The sequence below is a fragment of the Pleurodeles waltl genome, chromosome 7 (genome assembly GCF_031143425.1).
Source record: "Pleurodeles waltl isolate 20211129_DDA chromosome 7, aPleWal1.hap1.20221129, whole genome shotgun sequence".
Classification (NCBI taxonomy): domain Eukaryota; kingdom Metazoa; phylum Chordata; class Amphibia; order Caudata; family Salamandridae; genus Pleurodeles; species Pleurodeles waltl.
Window position 1 is genome coordinate 1,212,975,960 of NC_090446.1, and position 23,469 is coordinate 1,212,999,428.

A 23,469-nucleotide genomic window follows, 5' to 3' on the forward strand; every position below is an offset into this window, starting at 1 on the left:
TGAAGGCTGCACAGCAGTCACAAGGGGGTGAGTACTCATGTCACAAACTTCAGTCTGGAAGGATGTCTGTGTGTGCATTAGGGTTCATGCTGCTCAGAGGCAAGGACTCTGACTGGTGTCCATGTACATGATGGTCCCCCAGGGGTGTCTTTGTCAGGTCTACCACACATCGCCTCCTTAGGTAGTTCAGGGAATGGGTGTAGAGCAGTGTTCTGGTCAGTAGTCAGGGGCATGGCCATGGGCATAGTGAATGGTGCTGCCTGTTGGGTATGTCTTCTGGGTGGGTGTATGTATGGCCACTATGTACCTCCATTCAGCTATTTAAAGTGTCTCTCCTGTTTTGTCTCCCCATCCTTGTTCTCTTGTGTTGGTTTTGTACGGCAGCAACATCTGCCGAGGAAGCTGAGGCACCGGCAAGTGGGGAAGCATTGGCCCACGGATCCTCGGAGGCAGAGACATCTGATGCCAAGGGGACCAGTGGGTGGGAGTGCGAGGGGAGTACCACGGGGGAGGCAACAACCACTGGAGGTAGTGACTCCGAGACCACCTCCGATGGAGGCTCCCCGGCTATAGCTGACCCTAGTGGCCACACCACTACAGTGACATCTTCCGCCACCCCCACATTCCATCACCGCCCTTCCTTCTGCTAACCACTGAGTTGCCTGTACCCGCTCACCCAGAAAGGTGGGCGTCTCCTTCGCCCCAGGCACCTCCTCCCCTGCCCCAGTCAGCCCTGCTGCCCTCACAGAGGAGGCTATTGACCTCCTGAGAACCATCTCTGTAGGGCAGACAACCATTGTCAAAGCCATCCAGGGCCTAGCATCAGAGGTGCAGCAGACAAATGCCTATCTGAATGGCATTCACGGTGCCGTGTCTGCCCTACAGAGATCTTTTCAGGCTCTGGCCTCCTCTTGGACGGCAGCCCGTTTCCCTGGCCATTCCATCCGCCCTCCAACCTCCTCTACCCCTTCCAGCACCCCACTCCCTTCACACGTCCAAAGCACACAATCTGACACGCAGTCAAGCACATCAACACACAAGAAGCACACTTCTAAACACAAGCACCACACCTCCCACCACAAGCATTCACGCAGCCAACAGACACATGCACACAACATCCACTTCCTCCAATGTGCCCACCTCTTCCGCCTCCCTGTCTGTCCCCTCTACATCCACACCCTCATGCACTGCACCTTCAGTCACTGTTGCTGCTCCTCTTACTGCACTCACCACAACAGCAGACATCCATACATGCACCCCATACACCACACCTGCATTCACCACAACTACTGTAGTTGACACATGCAGCACACTCACCAGAATTGCAGACACCCACACAACATACATCCACACTAGCTGCCTGTCTTCTCCCACTGTGTGCACCCCCTTCCTCAAAAAACACACAAACGCACCAAGACACACACCCATCACACATCCACCACAGCATACTGTCCAGTCACCTGCACCCACTACACGCACCCCTACACCACATACATCCACTGCCTTTGCCTCCACTCCCACGCCCTCATCCAGGACCAACCCAGTTGCTCCGAAGAAACACTTCCTCTCCCGTGCTGACCTCTTCTATCCCACTGGTCCACCCTGTCTTGTCCCTAAGCGTGCACACCTCCTTGCCCTTTCCACTCCTTCAACTTCACAGCCCACCCCTGTCCGCCCTTCACATTCCTGTGCCCCTTCCCCAGAGGAAAAAAAGGCCCATGCAGAGCCAAGTCCATCTGGCTCCACCCGCTCAAAACATCCCCCCCAACCTTCAAAGGACAAACCCACACCCCCTCCACCTTCCAAATGCAAGTCCAAGCCCCATCCCCGTCGCAGATCACGACCCCCACCACCCTCTGCCCCTGTTCCGTGAGGTGCCTGGATGCCCCTTGGTTGCCCCATTAGGTGGAGTACCCTGCACTTTTGGGAGTCAGGTTGGGTCCGTTGTGGCCCATGGCACTTGTAGCGCTACGGACTGGCCAATGGCCCTGTTTGAAGTAGTTGGCTCTGTGAGCTTTAATAAAATATTTCAGTGTGGCCTGTGTTTTGGCGGCACACTGTGGAACCCTGGTCTTTTGTTTCATTGTTTGTGGGTGTGGGGCATTTGTATGTACTATGGGCAAGTTGGATTTGCCTTGTGTCTGGTAAGTACCTCTTGCTGTGGGGTGTATGACTTGTGCTGGTGTGAAGGGTTGTGGGGATGTTGCAGGATGGGTGGAGTGGGTGGGTATGTAACTGTGCCCTTTCCTCCCTTGTTTCGAAGGTTGGGGTACTTACGTCGTTGTCTTCGTCGGCGGTCTTGGTCGTGGAGGTATCTGGCAAGGAGCAAGGCTGGCATGATCTGAAGCTCTCTATCTATGTCTGCTTCGGCACGTTGTGTGGGCCTCTGGTGAGTGTTTCATTGGATATGCTTAATTTCCGCCTGGCTTTGCGTGGCGGTGGTTCCCGTCCTGGAACTGGCGGCAGACTAGTGGTTCATAATTTGATGGGCGGGTTGGGCTTTTCCGTCGGCCTGTGGGCGGACCCTGCCGTCATCGTCGGCACTCCTCTACTGGTGGCGGGTGGTTTTCTGGGTGCCTGTGTTTAGTTTGGTTCATTATTTGGCGGTCCGGACTGCTCCTCTGCTGGCGGCGTTGTACGGACCGCTGTGTGCATAATGAGGGCCCTAGTTCTTTCTGTTTTTTTAAGTCAAGTGACTCACTCTTTCAGTAGTCCATTACACAGAGTATGTTTTTATTGCTTTAAAAAAAACACAATATCTCCACCCTTCTTTAAATGTGCAAACAAAACACCTCCCTTCCAGATTCTTTACCTTTGAATTCTCCCTAGGCGTCAGACAGGATCTGGAAGATTTTTGTGAGCAGTATCGCTGAGCACTGGTAGGTAGCATTGATCAGCTCCGCTTACATTCTGCGCTGGAAATTACATCATGGTTCCTACATAGGTTCCACCCAGTCATGCCAACATCAGTTCTTTTCTTTCCCCACCAGCGAGCTCTGATCAAAAGAGAGCTAGTTACCCCTCAGTTGTTTTTGACTGGTCTTTTTTCGACTTTTGTCAAATTCTTTTTCGAGAATTTTATCCTGGTGTGTCGAGGATTTCAAGCCCCGTGGATACTGTTATTGGGCGATTTCTGTGACACATCCGCACCTCGTGTGTTTGTGGTGTTTAGAGCGAATCCACGACTCGAAGTTGTGCTCTGAGTGTCGGGCCATGCATGTAAAGGCTTTGAGGGAGTGGTCCCAAAAGCTGATAGCGCCCTGACATGTGACTCCACACACATTGAGGTCTCGGTCAAGAGGAAGGTCCCGGGACTGGTTGCAGAGTCCAAAGTCATCACACTCTAAGTCTCAGGGCAATCCGGTAAGTCTAGGCATAAGAAGAAAAGTAAAAAGTCAAAGCGCTCTCTGACTTCTCATTGTCTGCCGGCCGATGCGACGAGGCAGAATCATCATTCTAGGCCTCATTCTACGGAACCTGTGCTTGAGCCCACTCCGCGCCTCCTCCGTGAGCGTGAGTGACCCGTGCCCCAATTAAAGAGTTCTGTGAGGCAATGCCTCTAATTTTTGGACAGTCTGACCCTGCTGGAGCAACTTTGGGCCCTGAGGAGTTGAAGGGGGCCCCCTTCCGCACCGGTAGCTCTGTGCCGAGGGGCTCCCATGGATCCAGTCATGGATCCCGACCGGTGCTGGTTGTACCACCTCGATCTTCCCTGACACTGGTTCCGATGCTGATGTACCCGCACCGCTGGCACCGTCTCCATTGTAATCCCAGACTCTGAGACGAAGCCAGATGGGTGACGCCTGATGCTGACTCTGGCTCCTGCAGGAGCTTTGCTTTCTTGCTCAGTTCCTGAGCCCCATTTCTCTGAGCTAGACCTCGGGGAAGAATGGGAGGGGTCACTGGACCCTTTAAAAGTGAAATGGATTGGCGTGAGGGCTTGGGTGAAGCCAGCAGACTGGACACATCTCTAGATACTGGCATGCTATCTCAGTCTACCACGGCTACGGACGAGGGAGCTTATGAAATGGTGGTGAAGAGGGCAGCTGAGGTCCTGGTCTGTCAACCACTGTTGGCGGCCATGAAGACTAATCTCTTGACAGAGGTGCTGCTTCCTCAGAACCCCTGCTCTCGTTCAATGATGCCCTCACTGATGTCCTACTGGGTACCTCGTCCAAACCCAGCACAAGGGATCCTGTGAACAGAATGATTGCCCGCTGTCATCACCATGCACCTGGGACCCAAGGCGCGTACGCTACTGCTCCACCAGATAGGGAATCCAAAAAGTAGCATTTGTTTGGGAAAAAAATGTTTTCCTCCACTAGTCTTGCATTGCGGTCACTGCATGCCTTTTGTGCCTTTATTCCCACAAGCTTTAGGTTATGGTTGCACAGCCAGGTCCCGATGGAGGCCCGGACTGTACTCTCTCAATGTTGCCAGTGGAGAGATGCAGCAAAGTTCACAATTAGTTGCGGACTTGACACAACTGACTCACTAGGTAGAACGGTTTCCATGACAGTGGCCCTGAGGCGCCATGCTGGGTTGAAGATATCTGTTTTTTCAGGGGATGTCCAGGCTTTTTTGAAGGACATGCCCTTCGATTGCATCCGTCTCTTCAGAGACCAGGCAGACTTGGTGCGTGGGCACTTCAAGGATTCTTGAGCTACAGCCAGGTCCTTGGGTCATAGAGTGGTCCCTCATCCCCTCATCCCCCTCAATCTGCCTTGCGCCCCTTTGCGGGCTACAGAAGGGGTTACCAACCATGCCAAATCCTGGCCAGCCACTGTGCCATGCATGCTGCCCAGCCTCTGCGTGGCTGAGGCCGCGGGACACCCTAACCTCGTGGATCAGGTGGCCAGCGGTCTGGTCACTCCCCTCCCCCTGCAGCACCCTCAAAACCCTCCTAATCTGTCTCCCCTCCACCATGGGCCAGCTGGCGGCAGGATTTACCATCACCTGCCACACTTGCAATCCATTACTTCAGACAGGTGGGTTTTGCCGATAGTCCGAAGGGGCTACTCCCTCTCCTTTGAGACTACCCCTCCACCCATGCTACCATCTTACGACTTGATGACGGAGGATCATTTGCTCCTTTTCCACAAGGAAGTTGATATTCTCTTGGCCAAGGAACCATAGAGAGGGCTCGAGTGCCAGACGTAGGCTGTGGTTGCTATTCCTGCTACTTTCTGGTGCCCAAAAAAGACAAGAGCTTACACCCTATCCTAGACCTACAAGCCCTCAGTCTCTTCCTCAGGAAGGAGAAATTCTAAGTGCTGATGTTCACTTAGGTCTTGTCTGCCCTGGACCCAGGATACTGGATGGCAGCGTTGGACTTGCAAGATGCTTATTTTCAAACCCCCTTCCTGCCTGCCCATAGACGTTACTTGCGGTTTACGATAAGCCATGAGAACTTTCAACTCACTGTGCTCCCTTTGGACTTACCAGTGCCCCTCGGATGTTCACCAAGGTGATGGCGGTGGTTGCAGCTCATCTGCAGAGATCAGGGGTATCAGTCTTCCCTTATCTCGATGACTGGCTGTTGAAGGCGAGCTTGCCCCAGGTTGTCGTCTACCACCTCCAGACTACGGCAAACCTCTGGCATTCACTGGGGTTCACCATAAATGTGCCAAAGTCACAACTGGCTCCGTCTCAGAGACTCCCTTTCATAGGAGCCGTTCTGGACACAGTGCAGTTTCGGGTCATCCTTCTTACCGGCGAGTCCAGGATATTTAAAGTATGATACCAGTGTTTCAGCCTCTATCCTAGATTTTGGAGAGAAAGACTCAGAGACTGTTGGACCTCATGGCCTCCTGCATCCTGCTGGTGACACATTACAGATGGCATATGCGGGCTCTGCACTGGGTGCAGCATCAGGGGAATCTCTCCGACCTGGGCCAGATCTTGGATGTAACAGCACAAGATCTGCAGTGTTGGTTAACAAACCGCGATTGGGCTAGGGGCAGATTTCTCTAATTTCCCCAACCAAATCTAACACTAGCGTCCCTCCTGGGATGGGGCTGCCATTTGGAAGAATTGGAGATCAGAAGAATCTGGTCTTCGTTGGAAGCGGGACTCCACAGCAACATGATGGAGCTCCGTGCAATCACACTGACTTTGAAAGCCTTTCTTCCCTCTATCAAGGGAAAGATGGTGCAGGTGTTCACAGACAACACCACCGCCATGTGGTACTGCAACAAGCAGGGCAAAGGGGTTGTGGATCTTTTGTAAGGAGGCTTTGCGCCTCTGGACGTGGCTGGAACAGCAGAGCATATCCCTGATGTTTCAAGATCTGGGGGGCTCTCTGAATGTCAGAGCGGACAAACTCAGCCGAAAATGCCCAGCGGATCACGAATGGTTTCTCCATAAGTAGGTGGAGCAAGATCTTTTTCAGCATTTGGGAGAGCCTTGGTTAGATCGTTTGCCTTCACCGAGAATGTGCAGTGTCAGCAGTTTTGTAAGTTGGATTTTCAAAGGCAGCAATCGGTCTGAGACACTTTTTGTCTAGAGTGGAAGTCAGGCCTCCTGTACCCATTAACGCCCATACCACTCCTGCCCAGAGTTCTCAAGAAGAGCAGGAGAGATTGGGCCCAAGTGGTTCTTGTGGCTCTGGAGTGGGCACGGAGAGTCTGGTATCCCGAGCTGCTGAGCATGTCCATCGATCCTCTGATCAGAATGCCCCTTTGGGAGGAACTTCTGTTGCAGCAGCAGGGGAGGTTTCTTCACCCGAACCTGTCCACTCTCCGCCTTCTTGCATGGAAATGGAGCGGCGGCAGTTGACAGCTTTTGACCTTCCTCCCAAAGTCTATAACGTAATCTTGGCTGCCAGGCGTCCCGCCAGCAAAACGTTATACTACTGTTGTTGAAAGAAACTTGTGGCATGGTGCACAGACAAGACTGTTGACCCCCTTTATGCCCCTCTTTCTGAGGTCCTATTATTCATTCTTTCCCTTGCCCAGCAGGGCTGTGCTTTGGGCACTCCTAAGGGCTTTTTTCTGTTATTTCTGTTTTACTGCGGTTGCCTGATCAACCTTCCTTATTTAAGTCTCCTATTGTACATAGGTTCCTAAAAGGTCTTACTGATCTCTTACCTCCTTCCCCATTCGTTATGCCCCAATGGGATCTGAATTTAGGTCTGACTTTTTTGATGTGCGCTGCCTTCAAGCCCCTTCACAATTGTCCTCTCAGGCTTCTCACATTGAAAACAGCCTTACTGGTAGCAATTACTTCTGCCTGCAGAGTGAGCGATCTGCAGGCCTGATCATCTAAACCACCCTACTTTTCTGTCTATCCTGACAAAGTGGTACTTCTCACTAGAACCTTTTTTGTGCCAAATTTAGTGTCATACATTTTCGTGTAGGCAAGCCCATAATTTGCCTACTTTTTACACGCCACCCCCCACATCCTTCTAAGCAAGAGGTGAGATTCCACCGCCTGGACCCAAAAAGAGCGTTTGCGTTCTACCTTGATCATACAAACGAGTTCAGAGTGGATGACCAACTTTTTGTAGGGTATGTCGGTGTGAAGAAAGGTCGGGCAATGCAGAAGCGGAACATCTCCATTCTGCATTAAGGTCTGCTACGCACTGGCCAAAAAGCACCCCCCATAGGTTTTCCTGTTCATTCTACCTGAGCTAAAGCTGTGACCACTGCGTTAGCATACGGTGTTCCGGTCTTGAACATCTGTCAGGCAGCAACATGAGCATCCCTGCATACATTTACCAAACACTACTGCCTGGACATTCAGGTCCATAGGGACGGGCACTTTGCCCGTTCGATCCTGCAGGACTTTCTCATTTAAAATTGGTTTGAAGACCCAACTCGGGAGGTGGTATTGCTTGGGTATCTATTCAAAGGTAAGGAATCTGCAGCTAGAAGACTTCATGAGGTGAACAAGTTACTTATGTTCGCTAACGCCTTAGCTGGTAGAGCCTATATCTAGATGCAGATTCCTTACCAACTCCACCATCCTCCCCGCTCTGCAAACTGATTTCTAGGGCAGGGGCTTTCCTTCAGTGCCTTTGTTTTGACACATTGTTAGTCAGTGTTCTTCATGGCTCTGTGCTCCTGGCATGGAAAGTCGTGAAGAGAAAGTGACAGTGCAACTGGGAGGTGCCTATATAAGAACCGCAATGTCATTTCCAGTGCGGATGATGCCGACGACACACGTGGAGTCGATCAACGCCACCTATCGCATGCAGGAGTACTGCTCACGAAAATCTTCCAGATCCAGTCTGACGCCTGGGGAGAATTTTAACGTTAGAGATCCACAGCTAGATATAGTCTCTGCCAGATAAGGTGTAAACGAAGGTAAGTAACTTGTTGTTCAAGCCCTGTGCTTGCATAAGTAATCAACAAACTCTGTTATTATATGACATGGACCCTTAACAAATAATTACTTTAGCTGCATTAGAAATAAGGCTATACTACTAAGGATGACAGATGAGCAACATTTAAGCCAGAAAAGGGGCCCTGGCACACAACCTTGTCAAAATCTGCTTCTCATGTGTAGTTACTTTTGTCTGATAACCTGCGATGCATTAGCTTTGCATCAAGTATTTGATATATTTATTGATTCTGACACCAGGACTGCGTTTTGTTTATTTAGTCTAATGTTGTGCTACTGATGGGTTTCGGAAAATTAAGTTGTGAATGCATTCTGTAGACTTTTTTTTTGTTTTATGCAAAGGTAGAAAACTATATTTAGTGTTTAACTGTGAATGCAGTAATCCCACATTCGTATTTTTCTTTTATTGTTATTTTTCTCCGTACATGCCTGCACCGTGACCATAGAGAGTTGAGCACACTGATTCTGTCCCTCACTCTTCCATTCCCCTCCCCCTCCAGTGTTTAATCCTTTCTGATGGATACAACTACCTGTGGATTCCTCACCTCATGAATACTCCCATGGCGCCAGCATTCTACGGAAATCTTCTTACTAGTCTCTGCACGTCGACGAGGACGTCACTGTCTCGCACGCGACGCCGTCTGACGTCATACAGGCAATAAGAGGTCCTCGACGACGTGCGGACGTCAGTTCCCTTTTTTCCGTGCATTCGAAACGGTTATCTTCGAGGGAGCAACTGTTACTCTTGCGGTTACAGTGTATATCTTGCTGCGTACTCTTTCTCCGTGGAAATAATGTCGCAGAGAAAGTCTGGATTTAAGCCTTGTCGTGAGTGTGGAGGCAAGATGTCGGTGACGGATCCTCATTCCGATTGCCTTTGGTGTTTGAGCTCCGACCACGACGTCTCGACTTGTGATTCATGTCAGCACATGAATCCGAAGGCCCTTAAAGAACGTGAGGCGAAGCTGTTTATGGCCAAGTCAAAGGAGAAGCATCACAAGAAGTCTTCTCCAAAACATCGGCGTCATCGAGACTCCCGGCGCCGTAGAGAATCTCGGCGTCATTCAAGGGAGGCTCGTTCCAGGTCTCCGGATCGGCGCCGAAAGACATGGGAGGTCAGCCCCACGGTGACGCCGCATCCTTCGACGCCGTTGCCCTCTCCGGCGTCACCAACTTCGCCTGGACAGGCGTCGGTGATTGAGGTATTGGAGCCTCAAGTGTTTTCTCCGGCGCAGACGCCGAGGCCGGAGTCGGGGTCGCCTCCGAGACAGGCACCCCAGTATCCGGCTTTTCCCACCCCTGGAGCCGATAGTTCCGCATTCTTGAATGCGATGTATGCCATCTTCCAACAGATGGCTCCAGGGGGTGCTCCGGCTGGGCCTTTGGCCTTTTCTTTGGGTGATCCTGCGCCTCTTCGGCCGGCACCCTTTATGCCCTTTCTCCCGTTTGGGAACGTGGGCTCGGCGCCAGTGTCGGCGCCGGTGGCCGCTCCGGTGGCTTCAGAAGGATTGGCCCCGGGGATTTCCATCCCGTCGACGTCGGGATTTCGGCCTGTGACTCCGGTGGGTCCATCTGCTTCAGCTGCTCTTTCGTCGGCGCCGAAGTTACATGTGGCGCCGGACGCGGCGTCGGTGGCTTCTGAAGATCGGCGCCGATCTTCGACTTCGGCGGAGGCATTGTCGACTCCGCGTATTGAACAACGACTTCATTCGAGGAGACGTGCTCTCCGGGTACTAGAAGAGCAGGAGTACCAACGAGCCCTAGAGGAAGGAGAGCTAGAGGACTCGGGTGATGGGCTGCGTGGACTGGAGTCGGCCAGTGGGCTGGACACTTCCCCTGAGTGGGACCTTTCGTCCCCGGGGGAATATACTGAGGAAGCTGCTTCCTTTCATACAGTGGTACGGAAGGCAGCTAGTTTTTTGGACCTGCCTTTGCCGGTGGTGGAGGCAAAACAAAACCTTTTGACGGAGGTGTTGCATCCGGCCTCAGCCGCGGCGGAGCCTCTGTTACCTTTTAATGACGCTCTGCTGGATCCGGTTTTAGAGGTGTGGAAGAGGCCGGCATCTTCCCCAGCAGTTCACAGAGCCGTGGCCAGGAGGTATCGGACGGCTCCAACTGATCCTGGTTTCCTATCTAGGCACCCTACGCCGGAGAGCTTGGTAGTGCAGGCCTCCTGTTCGTCCAAGTCAGCGCCTGGTTCTTTCCCGACGGTGCCTGGGGACAGAGACTCAAAAAAGCTAGAGGCGCAGTCGAAGAAGATTTTTTCGTCCTGCAGTCTGGCGTTAAAGGCCACTAATGCGACCTGTATCCTGGGGAGGTATATTCATGCTCTGATGGATGACATCTCCTCTTCGTTTACAGAGCTTCCCCAGGGTCTTTTGGATCTTGTCTCTGATGCCCAGGCTGCTGCGACCCAAATTATCCAGACGGGACTGGATACCACCGACTCGGTAGCCAGAGCAATGGGCACAACTGTGGTGGAAAGGAGACAGGCCTGGCTCCGTAACTCGGGCTTTTCGGCAGATGTACAGTCCACATTGTTGGATCTCCCGTTTGATGGGGACAAACTGTTTGGGGCTAAGGCTGATTCGGCCTTGGAACGTTTTAAGGAGAGCAGGGCCACGGCTAAGTCGTTGGGACTCCAAGCTCCTTCTTCCACGGCCTCTTCCAGATTCTTCAGGAGGTTTCGTGGATTTGGGCGTGGCTCTTCCTCCTCTTCCTTTCGGGGAAGATATCAGCAACCTGCCTCTTCCCACCCCTATAGATCTTTTAGGGGAAGGGGTAGGGTCCGCACCAGGGGAGCCTCTCAGCAGCACTCTGCCTCTTCCTCATCCTCTGGCGGGGTGCAGCAGGGGAAGCAGCCTTAGGCTTCCACCATTTCCCACTCACTCCTCTCCTGTAGGGGGAAGATTACAGCATTTTCTCACCAAATGGGAGACTGTTACGTCGGACACTTGGGTTCTCAGTGTTGTGGGAAAAGGCTACACCCTTCCCTTTCGGGAGTTTCCGCCCCTCATCCCGCCCCGCCCTTCGTATTGTTCACAAGAACACCTCCTGTTGCTAGAACAGGAGGTAGAAGTCCTCCTTTTAAAGGGCGCGGTGGAGTTGGTCCCGGAGCAGGAAAGGGGTCAAGGAGTTTACTCAAGGTATTTCCTGATTCCCAAGAAGGATGGTCGTTTGAGACCAATTCTGGACCTGAGGATCTTGAATTGGTTCCTCAAGCAGGAAAAGTTCAAGATGCTGACCCTAGCACAGGTGCTTTTGGCGTTGAACATGGAAGACTGGATGGTGTCTGTCGACTTGCAGGATGCTTACTTTCATATCCCGATACTCAAGTCACACAGGAAGTATCTCCGGTTTGTGGTGGGATCGCAACACTACCAGTTTGCGGTCCTTCCGTTTGGTCTTACTTCAGCACCTCGAGTCTTCACGAAGGTGATGTCGGTGGTTGCGGCAGAGCTCAGAAGGAAGGGGATAGCAGTATTCCCTTACTTGGACGATTGGTTGATCAAAGCCAAGTCCCCGGAGCTTGTGTTGCGTCATCTGCAGTCAACAACCCAGTTGTTGTTCGACCTGGGCTTTTCGGTGAACGAGCCCAAATCTCACCTGGAGCCCTCTCAGCGCCTCCTGTTCATAGGGGCAGTACTGGATACAACATTGGGTCGGGCCTTTCCTCCGCCTCAGCGGATTCAAGATATTCAGGATTTGGTTCCAATGTTTCGAAATGGAGCGGTAGTTCCAGTCCTCAAGGTCCTTCGTCTGCTCGGTCTTTTTGCCTCCTGCATTCTGTTGGTCATGCATGCTCGCTGGCACATGAGGGCTCTTCAGTGGTGCCTCCGAAGGCAGTGGTCTCAACACAGAGGGGATCTAGAGGGTACTGTCAAGATCTCCAGAGATGCTGCTGTGGATTTGAAGTGGTGGATTGCAAGCAACAATCTTTCACAAGGAAAGCCGTTCCAGCAGTCGCCACCAGTGGCCACAGTCATAACGGATGCTTCCACTCTAGGGTGGGGAGCTCATCTGGGGGATCTGGAGATCAAAGGTCTTTGGTCTCCAGAGGAACAGATTTTTCACATCAATCTGTTAGAGTTACGGGCTGTACGTCTGGCTCTCAAGGCCTTCCTCCCTTCCCTTCGTGGTCAGTCGGTACAGGTCCTAACGGACAATACTACCACGATGTGGTACATAAACAAGCAGGGAGGAGTGGGGTCGTACCTTCTCTGCAGAGAAGCTCTTCGACTATGGTCCTGGGCAAAGGACCATCGGATTTGCTTGATAGCAAACCATCTGGCCGGAGTCTTGAACGTGCGTGCGGACAGTCTCAGTCGCCACTTCTCGGCAGACCACGAGTGGCGTCTCCATCCAGATCAAGTCCGTTTAATCTTCCACAAGTGGGGGTTTCCTCGGGTAGATCTGTTCGCCACTCGAGAGAACGCGCATTGTCCGTTGTTCTGCAGCCTTCAGTATCCGATGCAGGAAGCGTTGGGGGACGCGTTTCAAATGACCTGGTGCGGCCAGTTGCTTTACGCGTTTCCTCCCATACCCTTGATTCCTCGAGTATTGAGGAAGATTCGCCAAGACCGGGCTCTAGTAATCTTAATAGCTCCGGATTGGCCAAGGAGGGTGTGGTACTCCGACCTTCTCCAACTCTCAACGTGCCCGCCGCTCCGTCTCCCTTTCAGGGCAGACCTCCTCTCACAGTCGCAGGGGCAGGTTCTACACCCCAACCTCCAGAGTCTGCACCTACATGCCTGGAGATTGAACGGGGCAACCTGAGTTCCTTCTCTCTCCCGCCTGAGGTAGTGGATGTTATATTAGCGGCCAGGCGACACTCCACTAAATCTATCTACGCTAATAGGTGGTCTAAATTTGTTGCGTGGTGTGGAGAGAGGCAGATTGATCCTTTACATGCTCATCTATCGGACGTTTTGTCTTTTGCTCTATCTCTGGCGCAGAAAGGCTGTGCAGTGGCTACCATTAAAGGTTATTTATCGGCCTTGTCAGCCTTCATATGTCTTCCAGACCAACCATCTTTATTTAAATCCCCTATTGTTATCAGATTCTTGAAAGGTCTTCTAAATCAATATCCTCCAAAGCCATTCGTTATGCCGCAATGGGATTTGTCCTTAGTCCTGACTTTCCTTATGGGGTCCCCTTTTGAACCTATGCATTCTTGCCCCTTGAGGTATTTGGTTTTAAAAACAGTCTTCCTGATAGCTATAACATCAGCAAGGAGAGTGAGTGAGTTGCAGGCCTTATCAGTAAAACCCCCTTATACAACTTTTTATGGGGATAAGGTGGTGTTGAGGACCAAGGCTGCTTTCCTCCCGAAGGTTGTTTCACCCTTCCATTTGGCTCAGGCAATTACTTTGTCCACGTTCTATCCTCCGCCTCATCCTTCCAAAGAGGAAGAAAGACTGCACCGTCTGGACCCAAAGAGAGCGTTGAGCTTCTTTATCGATAGAACAAAGGATTTCAGGCTGGAGGATCAGCTGTTTATTGGATACGTGGGCAAGAGGAGAGGAAAGGCAGTCCACAAGAGAACACTATCCAGGTGGGTTGTTCTTTGCATTAAAATATGTTACTCTTTGGCAAAGAAGGATCCTCCTGAGGGCATTAGAGCTCATTCCACCAGAGCTAAGTCGGCCACTTCGGCCTTAGCCAGAGGTGTTCCTGTGGTCGACATCTGCAAGGCCGCAACTTGGTCGTCCCTTCACACTTTTGCAAAACATTACTGTTTAGATTCTGAGGTTAGAAGGGACGGCCATTTTGCACGGTCAGTGCTGCAGGATTTCTTGGTTTGACCATTTAGGCACCCACCGCCGGGCGTGGTACTGCTTTGGGACTCTATTCATGAGGTGAGGAATCCACAGGTAGTTGTATCCATCAGAAGAACGAGTTACTTACCTTCGGTAACGACTTTTCTGGTGGATACATTAGCTACCTGTGGATTCCTCACGGTCCCACCCGCCTCCCCGTTGCCTTTATGGTCTTGCCAAGTAATCCTTGAGTGTGCTCCTCTTGGTCTTTGAGGGTGCAATAGATGTATATATATAATATATTTATATATATGTAGGTATATGTCTATATATCTTTATGTATATACTTGGTGTGTGTATATATTTTAAAAGAGAGAGTTTTATATATATATATATATATATATGTACATAAAAAGATTTACAGTTATTCATACAATGTGGTGTATTTTTACATTATAATGGATGTTGCTTTGTTCTTTCATTGCATTGCCTGGTTGTTCTCATGCACGTAAAAAATGATTGGTACTGACGTCCGCACGTCGTCGAGGACCTCTTATTGCCTGTATGACGTCAGACGGCGTCGCGTGCGAGACAGTGACGTCCTCGTCGACGTGCAGAGACTAGTAAGAAGATTTCCGTAGAATGCTGGCGCCATGGGAGTATTCATGAGGTGAGGAATCCACAGGTAGCTAATGTATCCACCAGAAAAGTCGTTACCGAAGGTAAGTAACTCGTTCGTCTGGTGCATCCTCATTGGTACGGACAGGGGCACGCTTTAGGAAGTGAAGGCGGATTGCCATCAGAACAAGTCGGATAACACAACACATGATAACATGCTTATAGAATTTCACTTTGTTGAAGATATATAATATGCTGCGAACAGAATACAAACATGTTTTTTACGTTTTTATTAGCTGTAGAAACTCAGAAAATACAGATTAATTATATATGACTAAGATGATGCTTTTATGTAGACAGCATGCAAAAAAAAGAAAAACATTTTTTGTTGAGTAAAGTCTTTAGCCAGTCTTGTTTTTCACTTCAGCTGCAATACAATTACTACACGTTGAAAGTTTTAAGGTGTAATTTTTGTAGTCAGAATACAGAATGGAAGCCTGTGATAACTTTATAAAAACCTGTTTCTAATTTTCTTATCTGAGACGAGTTGTGGCATCACTGTTCACCTGTAAAAAGGGAAAAAACATAGCAACTCGACTGTAATTAACATCTGACATCACAGTGTCTGCTTCCAAAGCCCGCAGATAGCGTAAAAGATACATTGCATGGTCAAATCACAATCACATTTCTACTGTGAAAGGGAAAACTAGCATTTGAACTATTTTCTTTGAGCCTTTTCTTTCATCAATCTGCATGTTGCCACATATTCCCAACACAACTGCTTTAAAAGTCATTGGCATTAATCTGTATAAAACAAATTTTGCAACCCATATACCATATGTCATATGTGTTCTTTCCGCATATCTACAACTATAGCATCTCTTTCGAAAAAATTAGTAAGATAGGAAGGATTTAAAATAGGGTATGGCAAATCTGAGAATGCATCAGAAGGATTAAAATACAACACCTCAATTCTATAAAGGAATATTGCACGTTGCAGTGGAGTTCAATTACTTAAAGCCTGATTTAGATATTGGCAAATGGGTTACTCCATCACAACGGTGACAGATATCCCGTCCACCAAAATCCAAATCCCATTATTTCCTATAGGATTTAGATTTCAGTGGAAGAGATACCCGTCGCCGTTGTGACGGAGTAACCCATCCACCAATATATAAACCAGGCCTTTAAAACGGAAACAAGGCCTTCTGCCTCATTCCTCTGTATGGTTGCATGGCCACACGTCTCCTTTATGACTCCTTTGCAGTACGTGGCATGTGGTACTTTATGCCATGTACATTATAGTGACTTGTAAGTAGACTTAACAGAATTTAGAACAAATCGAGTTAAGTAAATAAAACAATGTAATTGCTTATTGTGTTTAGATAGACTTTTCTAGAATGGCATCAGATCATCAAGCTCAGACTTGTCTTGTATTCCGACTGGGGGGCAGAGATTGTCATGAAAATTGATTCTAGAATATGGCTGCTATGCTGAGCTGGTGTAAACGAGCCTGTGCTGGAAAAGAATCTTAAGTGGACACAGCAGAGGATCACGCATTCATATTAGTCTTTAGTGAAGGATAGGTTATTCTACATGATTATAATGATGGCTGGCTGTTTAGCACCCAAACACTGTGATCTGCAACTCGTGTTGTCTAGTTGCCCTGGGGTTGTACTGCTGTTATCTTTTGCGATCTTACCCAAGAAAATTAGCCTACTTCAATTAAAGGAGCATAAAGCAGAAGGAAAGTGATAGTTGAGAAAAGTAATTTTGTCTAATTGGAAGAACGAACTTGTTTTTTTTGGTTTCAAGCGCTATCCACTCTAGCTTCGAGAGAGAACTTACATTTGAGACCTGAAAACAATCTAGTGAAATTTCATAATGTAAGGGGTGAGTTTTTTGGACGTATAAGATATGGCATAATAGTAAGAAGCTACAAAAGGAATTAGTACTTTCAGGGTTCTCTTTCCCTCCTTCTCTACTCCTCAGTACATTTGCTTCTTTTTAATAAGGATTTATAGATAACTGGTACTATTAAAGATACTAGATTTTCGGTTGAGAGGCTGAGGTAGTCATTTTTAGAAAATTAGCACAATTTATGTTAAGTTGCATTGCATTTACAAAATATAATGTTGGTTCGACACAAAAAAATAAAATCACCTTAAATAATACAACATGTGAATACATCTTTCTTAGTTTCAGAGGTTTGTGCTGTCTCTATAGAGATAATTATGTCCAGGACTGGAAGCTGCTAATAGCATAATTATGTATGGGTAGAGCAGTCAACAGCACTCCACTTACCTTATTTTTTATAATTTTAGATTATCGGCTGCCAAATCATTAGGGTACCTGCTGGCTCTACAGAGCGCTACACAAGATGGATAAATGGTCTCAGTCCTGAGCAACTGTCCACACAGGTAATACTTATTTTCATATTACAGCCATAGTCAACAAGACCTGCATTGCATTCTGAAAATAGTTATGCTTGTTTGTTGTAGTTCAGTGGCATTAGTGTAGATGTTTCCATGTATTTTTGTCTCAATGTATTTTAAAATACTGTTTCTTGTTAGCTATGTGATACCAACTCCAAGTTACTGCTGTAGCCAACCTCATGTAAATCATGCAGGCAGTTTGGTTTAAGCATGAGTTACTAATGCAGTTTATCATATGTTCATTATCCTAGTTGTGCTCAAGTTCTTCCTAATATGACCACATATTAGTGTTCTGCATTTGAGGTTTGAGGCTCTTTTCTCACAGTGATGCTTTGACCATTTGCTCTGTAGGAGGCTGTACATGTTTACTTTCAGAAGGAGTTATCTCTTTTTTTAGTTTAAATTGTGCACAATGTATAATCTTCCAAATTCTCATGTAATTTATTTTAAAATGTGAACCTTTTTTCAACAGAATTAAAATAAAGCAGAAGTTCTGTGTGAACGTGAGATTATTTAGTATTCAGGTGAAGAATTGAAAGCCCTTCCCTGAAATTCAGTTACTTGTCAGTGCTCATTAAGTACCTGAAAATATCGATAGTAGAAGAAATATACTCCAATGAAAATATATTGACATATATGTATTGATTAACAATACTAACTTAAAAACGAATATGCCTGGCAGTTGTATGATAGGAAAGCCCTGTGTACTTGGGAAAAAAAAGTAAACTCTGTATTATGGATTGTTTATCCTCAATAATGTTTGCTTTTGTGGTGCAGTAAAGCTGGTGCCATAAAAACCAATAAAATGAAGAACCCTCCTTAGAAAAATCACCAGTTTGTTTTTGTAGATTATGCCTTGTACTCGAAGACAGGCATTATACCCATGGATCTATTTGGCTCTCAACTATTACAAACTAATGTAAAATGACAGTATAACTATTGGCACCAGATAAAGTGTTCATTGCTGGCCTTCATAAATTCACTAAACTGTGTTACTCTTAATATTTACTTTTAGGTCTGTTGACGTTTTTAAAACAATCTATACATGCTTTGCTATGGGATCCATAGTGTATTTTCTTGGGCCCTTTGCAGTTTGTCTATGATTTAGTTTTGTCCGTACTTTGATTTCATACTTTACAGAGTTGGTGCTTATGAGTAATGAGCTTGGTTCTGACTTATGCTTTGCATGAGTAGGCCAGTGGTTCATTAAGCAATGTGAGTAGGTCAATGGCTGTTTAATAAAGTCCTTTTTGTAATTTCATCCTCTGGCTTGCCAGTTGGTTATGGTCCTTTTAAGAAAACAAGATGCAGATCACAATTCCTAATCAAGCATCTTAATGATAAGCATTCATTCAGTTCATACCTGAATCACAGGTAGTCCGACATACTTTAGTGCAACTGATAACCCATAAAATTCACATTGTAGGTCATAGCGAAGGGGATGGGTTTCTCCACAATAATTTTCAAACGGGAGACCAACAAAAATCATGTAGCTGTACAACAAGTTTTCGGTCCAGGTTTGAAGTGATGGTAGTACTGATGATAATTTGATTAAAAGACCACTCCAGGCCATAAAATATCATAAAAATGCTACTAGACCTGCAGGTCGAGTAACTTGAATAATCTACTTGCCCTAACTGTAATGTTCTTGACCTGTAAACTGGTCTCAAATTGCGTGATCCTAGGCAAATATTTTAGCTTACAGTCACCTTTTTCCTTCATTCTCACATACGTGTGCACCTAAAAATATGTGAGCCCAGCATTTCTGCTGTACAAAAAAACCCTTTTGTTTGATTAAATAGACTAAATGTTTGTTCCATGTATAATAAAAATCTAGAATACATGTACGGGACACATGATCTATGACTTGCCTCTTAGTTTACTAATAGCATTGCCATCAGGACAGGCGTGTTTCTCAGTTTGCTTAAACACTCACTTTAAATAAATACATTACTAAATCATCATGTGGTAGCACACTGTCATTTAGAGACAGTAAATTTCCAAGAAATGTCCAAAAACCTTCCCTCTAACTTGCAGCTGTACTGATAAACCCACATAGTGTTTTAACAATAATCTGTGAAAGTGGAGTTTCAGAAAACCTATTATCCTTTGCACAACACCAAGTAAGGTGTTCTGATTTGTTTTCTTCCTCTTAAAATATGTTTTCCATCACACAGGAGTATTACAAAAATGGCTTTCACAACTACTGAAATATGTTTTGAAATGTTTTTACAGTTGACTTAGTTATTTAAATGTTGTGTGTTAGGAAGAATCAGACCCCCTAAAGCCTTTCATTTCACACTCCTTGTACAGCAGGTGTGACAGTTCACCATACAAAATCTTGGAACTCTGCAGTCAGAGGGAAAATTAATTGTTAGAAGACAAACTGACTTTTGACCTCTGTCTCTGAACACAAAGCAAATGTGATAAGATAAGAACAAGATTTAAAGGCATCTTTAGTCCTCTTTCACTTTCTGGCTGAACAGAACACCTGTTCTTTATCAACTTGCCATAAGTGGGGACTGGGTCCTAAAAATAGCTGGACCTGATAAAATTCTACTCGCATTATCATTATCATGATGTTATATTAATTATGTTTGAAATATTTTTTTACCTATTTTGGTTGTGCACCAGGAAACAAAACTTTATGTTAAAGCATAATGATAAAACTGTGGGTTTCTGAAAGGAAAAAACATTATCCAGAAAGCAATTCATGCTTGATGTCAGAAAGAGAGCAGATGTCCTCTCAGATGGGTACTTTGAGGCATTTGGGAACTCCAGGTCAGTCATCTATACTGCAGTTGTAGAGACATTTGTGGAATAACTGTTAAAGTAAGGGATTATGAAGTATCTTGCATGTAAGAGAGTACAATAGCTGAACTAGGACAATGTTAGAAACTTCCCAAGTGAAGTAAATCATTTAGTATTGGAGCCAGCAAATGCGTCAGCACCAAGGTAAACAGTAGTTGTCCTACATTTCAGAAACCGCTTCTAAATATTTCTACACATTCCATGGCTGTGTTTGGCACCTTGGGTTTGTTCGTAAATCAGTAATGATTTAGTTTTCAGTGTGTTTGTGTAATAGATGTAATTTAGTTAAATTATATATTGAGGACAATGATAAAAGATACCAGCTCAGTTGTATTGCTGTAGTGTTTGTCTTGAATGTGACATATAATGTTACCCTATTAAGAATAATGTGGAGTGAACTGTCAGCATAAAAATAGCAATAATCATTTGCCCTAGGTGCAGTTCAAGCAAAATGAATGCCCTCCTATTCTTAGTTCGCAGCAGTAGAAACCTCATTAGCAATAAACATATATCATACTTTTTATTTTGTTCAAGCATATGTATGAGTCGGCAAAGTGACTTAATTAAATACCATCAGTATTTTTCTCCTAGCATGTCCTTATCTTCTAGTTGAAATTGAAACATTTTTTTATTGATGAGTTTGGAGAAAAGGGTGCAGTCTGGCCCTCCTCCAGCTATATATAAGTCCTGCTTTGCTGTATATCAAAGGAATACCCAGAAAATTAAAATATCCCCCAATTTGAACCAAAGCTTTGATGGCACCAAGCAGGCAAAGCAGGTGAGCCATTGTAGGAAGGTAGCCTCTCTCTAGCCTTGTTACCCCCACTTTTGGCCTGTTTGTGAGTATATGTCAGGGTGTTTTTACAGGGTGTTTTTATGTCAGGGCCCAGTGCTCATAGTGAAGACCCTATGTTGTTAGTATGTTTGATATGTTTCACTGTGATCCTGCTAGCCAGGACCCCAGTGCTCATACGTTTGTGGCCTATATGTGTTCCCTGTGTGGTGCCTAACTGTATCACTGAGGCTCTGCTAACCAGAACCCCAGTGTTTATGCTCTCTCTGTTTTTAAAATTGTCACTTCAAGCTAGTGACTAATTTTACCAATTCTCATTGGCACATTGGAACACCCTTATAATTCCCTTGTATATGGTACCTAGGTACCCAGGGTATTGGGGTTCCAGGAGATCCTAATGGGCTGCAGCATTTCTTTTGCCACCTGTAGGGAGCACAGACAATTCTTTCACAGGACTGCCACTGCAGCCTGAGTGACATAACGTCCACGTAATTTCACAGCCATTTTACACTGCACTTAAGTAACTTATAAGTCACCTATATGTCTAAGCCTCACTTGGTGAAGGTTAGGTGCAAAGTTACTTAGTGTGTGGACACCCTGACACTAGCCAAGGCGCCCCCACATTGTTCAGGGCAAATTCCCTGGACTTTGTGAGTGCGGGGACACCATTACACGTGTGCAGTACATATAGGTCAATACCTATATGTAGCTTCACCACGGTAACTCCGAACATGGCCATGTAACATGTCTAGGATCACGGAATTGTCAACACAATACCATTCTGGTTTTTCGGGAACAAATCCATGCATCCCCGGGTCTCCAGCACAGAGCCCGGGTATTGCCAAACTAACTTTACGGGGTCTCCACTGCAGCTACTGCTGCTGCCAACCCCTCAGGCAGGTTTTTGCTCCCCTGGGGCCTGGGCAGCCTGGTCCCAGGAAGGTAGAACAAAGGATTTCCTCTGAGAGAGGGTGTTACACCCTCTCCCTTTGAAAATAGGTGTGAAGGGCCTGGGAGGAGTAGCCTCTCCTGGCCTCTGGAAATGCTTTGAAGGGCACAGATGGTGCCCTCTCTGCATAAGCCAGTCTACACCGGTTCAGAGATCCCCCCAGGCCTGCTCTGGCGCGAAACTGGACAAAAGAAAGGAGAGTGACCACTCCCCTGACCAGCACCTCCCACAGGGAGGTGCGCAGAGCTCCTCCAGTGTGTCCCAGACCTCTGCCATCTTGGATGCAGAGGTGTGAGGGCACAATGGACAGCCTTGAGTGGCAAGTGCCAGCAGGTGACGTCAGAGACCCCTCTTGATAGGTGCTTACCTTTTGTCAGTAACCAATCCTCCTCTGTAGGCTATTTAGGGTATCTCCTGTGGGCATCTCACCAGATAACAAATACAAGAGCTCACCAGAGTTCCTCTGCACTTCCCTGTTCGACTTCTGCCAAGGATCGACCACTGACTGATCCAGGACGCCTGCATAACCGCAACAAATTAGCAAGAAGACTACCAGCAACATTGTAGCGCCTCATCCTGCCGGCTTTCTTGAGTGTTTCCTGGTGGTGCATGCACTGAGGGCTGTCTGCCTTCACCCTGCACTGAAAGCCAAGAAGAAATCTCCCGTGGGTCGACGGAATCTTCCCCCTGCCAACGCAGGCACCAAACTTCTGCATCACCAGTCCTCTGGGTCCCCTCTCATCCTGACAAGCTTGGTCCCTGGAACACAGGAGCTGGGTCCAGTTGTCTTTCACAGTCCAGTGGCCCTTCTGTCCAAATTTGGTGGAAGTAAGTCCTTGCCTCCCCACGCCAGACAGTAATCCTGTGTACTGCGTGAACTGCAGCTGCTCGGGCTTCTGTGCACTTTTGCAAGACTTCCTTCGTGCACAGCCTAGCCCAGGTCCCCAGCACTCCGTCCTGCATTGCCCAACTCACTGAGTTGGACTCCGACGTCGTGGGACCCTCCTTTGTGACTCTGAGTCGACCGTCGTCCTCAGATCTTCTAAGTGCCTGTTCAGGTGCTTCTGCGGGTGCTGCCTGCTTCTGCAGGGGCCCTCTGTGTTGCTGAGTGCCCCCTCTGTCTCCTCCTCCAAGGGGCGACCTACTGGTCCTTCTTGGGCCCCAGCAGCACCCAAAATCCTCAACAGCGACTCTTGCAGCTAGCAAGGCTTGCTTGCGGTCTTTCTGCTTGGAAACAACTCTGCATCCTCCAGCACGACGTGGGACATCTTCTGACCAAAGGAGAAGTTCCTGGCTTCTTCTGTTGATGCAAAATCTTCGGCTTCTTCCACCCGGAGGCAGCCCTTTTGCACCTTCATCCGGGGTTTAGTGGGCTCCTGCCCCCCCTGGACACTTGTGCGACTCTTGGACTTGGTCCCCTTCCTTTACAGGTCCTCAGGTCCAGGAATCCGTCTTCAGTGCTTTGCAGTCAGTTGTTTTCCTGGCAGAATCCCCTATCTTGACTTTACTGTCTTTCTGGGGTACTAGGGTAAATTTACTCCTACTTTTCAGGGTCTTGGGGTGGGGTATCTTGGACATCCTTAGTGTTTTCTTACACTCCCAGCGACCCTCTACACACTACACTAGGCCTGGGGTCCATTCGTGGTTTGCATTCCACTTTTGGAGTATATAGTTTGTGTTGCCCCAGGCCTATTTCTCCCTATTGCATTCTATTGTGATTCTACATTGTTTACACTACTTTTCTAACTGTTACCTATTTTT

The 23,469-nt window shown here is 47.5% G+C and overlaps 1 protein-coding gene across 1 annotated transcript in view; it reads left to right on the forward strand.

The window, feature by feature from the left end:
* B3GNTL1 (UDP-GlcNAc:betaGal beta-1,3-N-acetylglucosaminyltransferase like 1) overlaps window positions 1-23,469 on the forward strand; it is a 1,877,148-nt gene that overhangs the window by 454,384 nt on the left and 1,399,295 nt on the right. Inside the window, exon 6 of the mRNA XM_069200350.1 lies at window positions 17,045-17,140. Coding sequence (XP_069056451.1) covers window positions 17,045-17,140 — 96 coding nt within the window. The remainder of the gene's footprint in view (window positions 1-17,044; window positions 17,141-23,469) is intronic.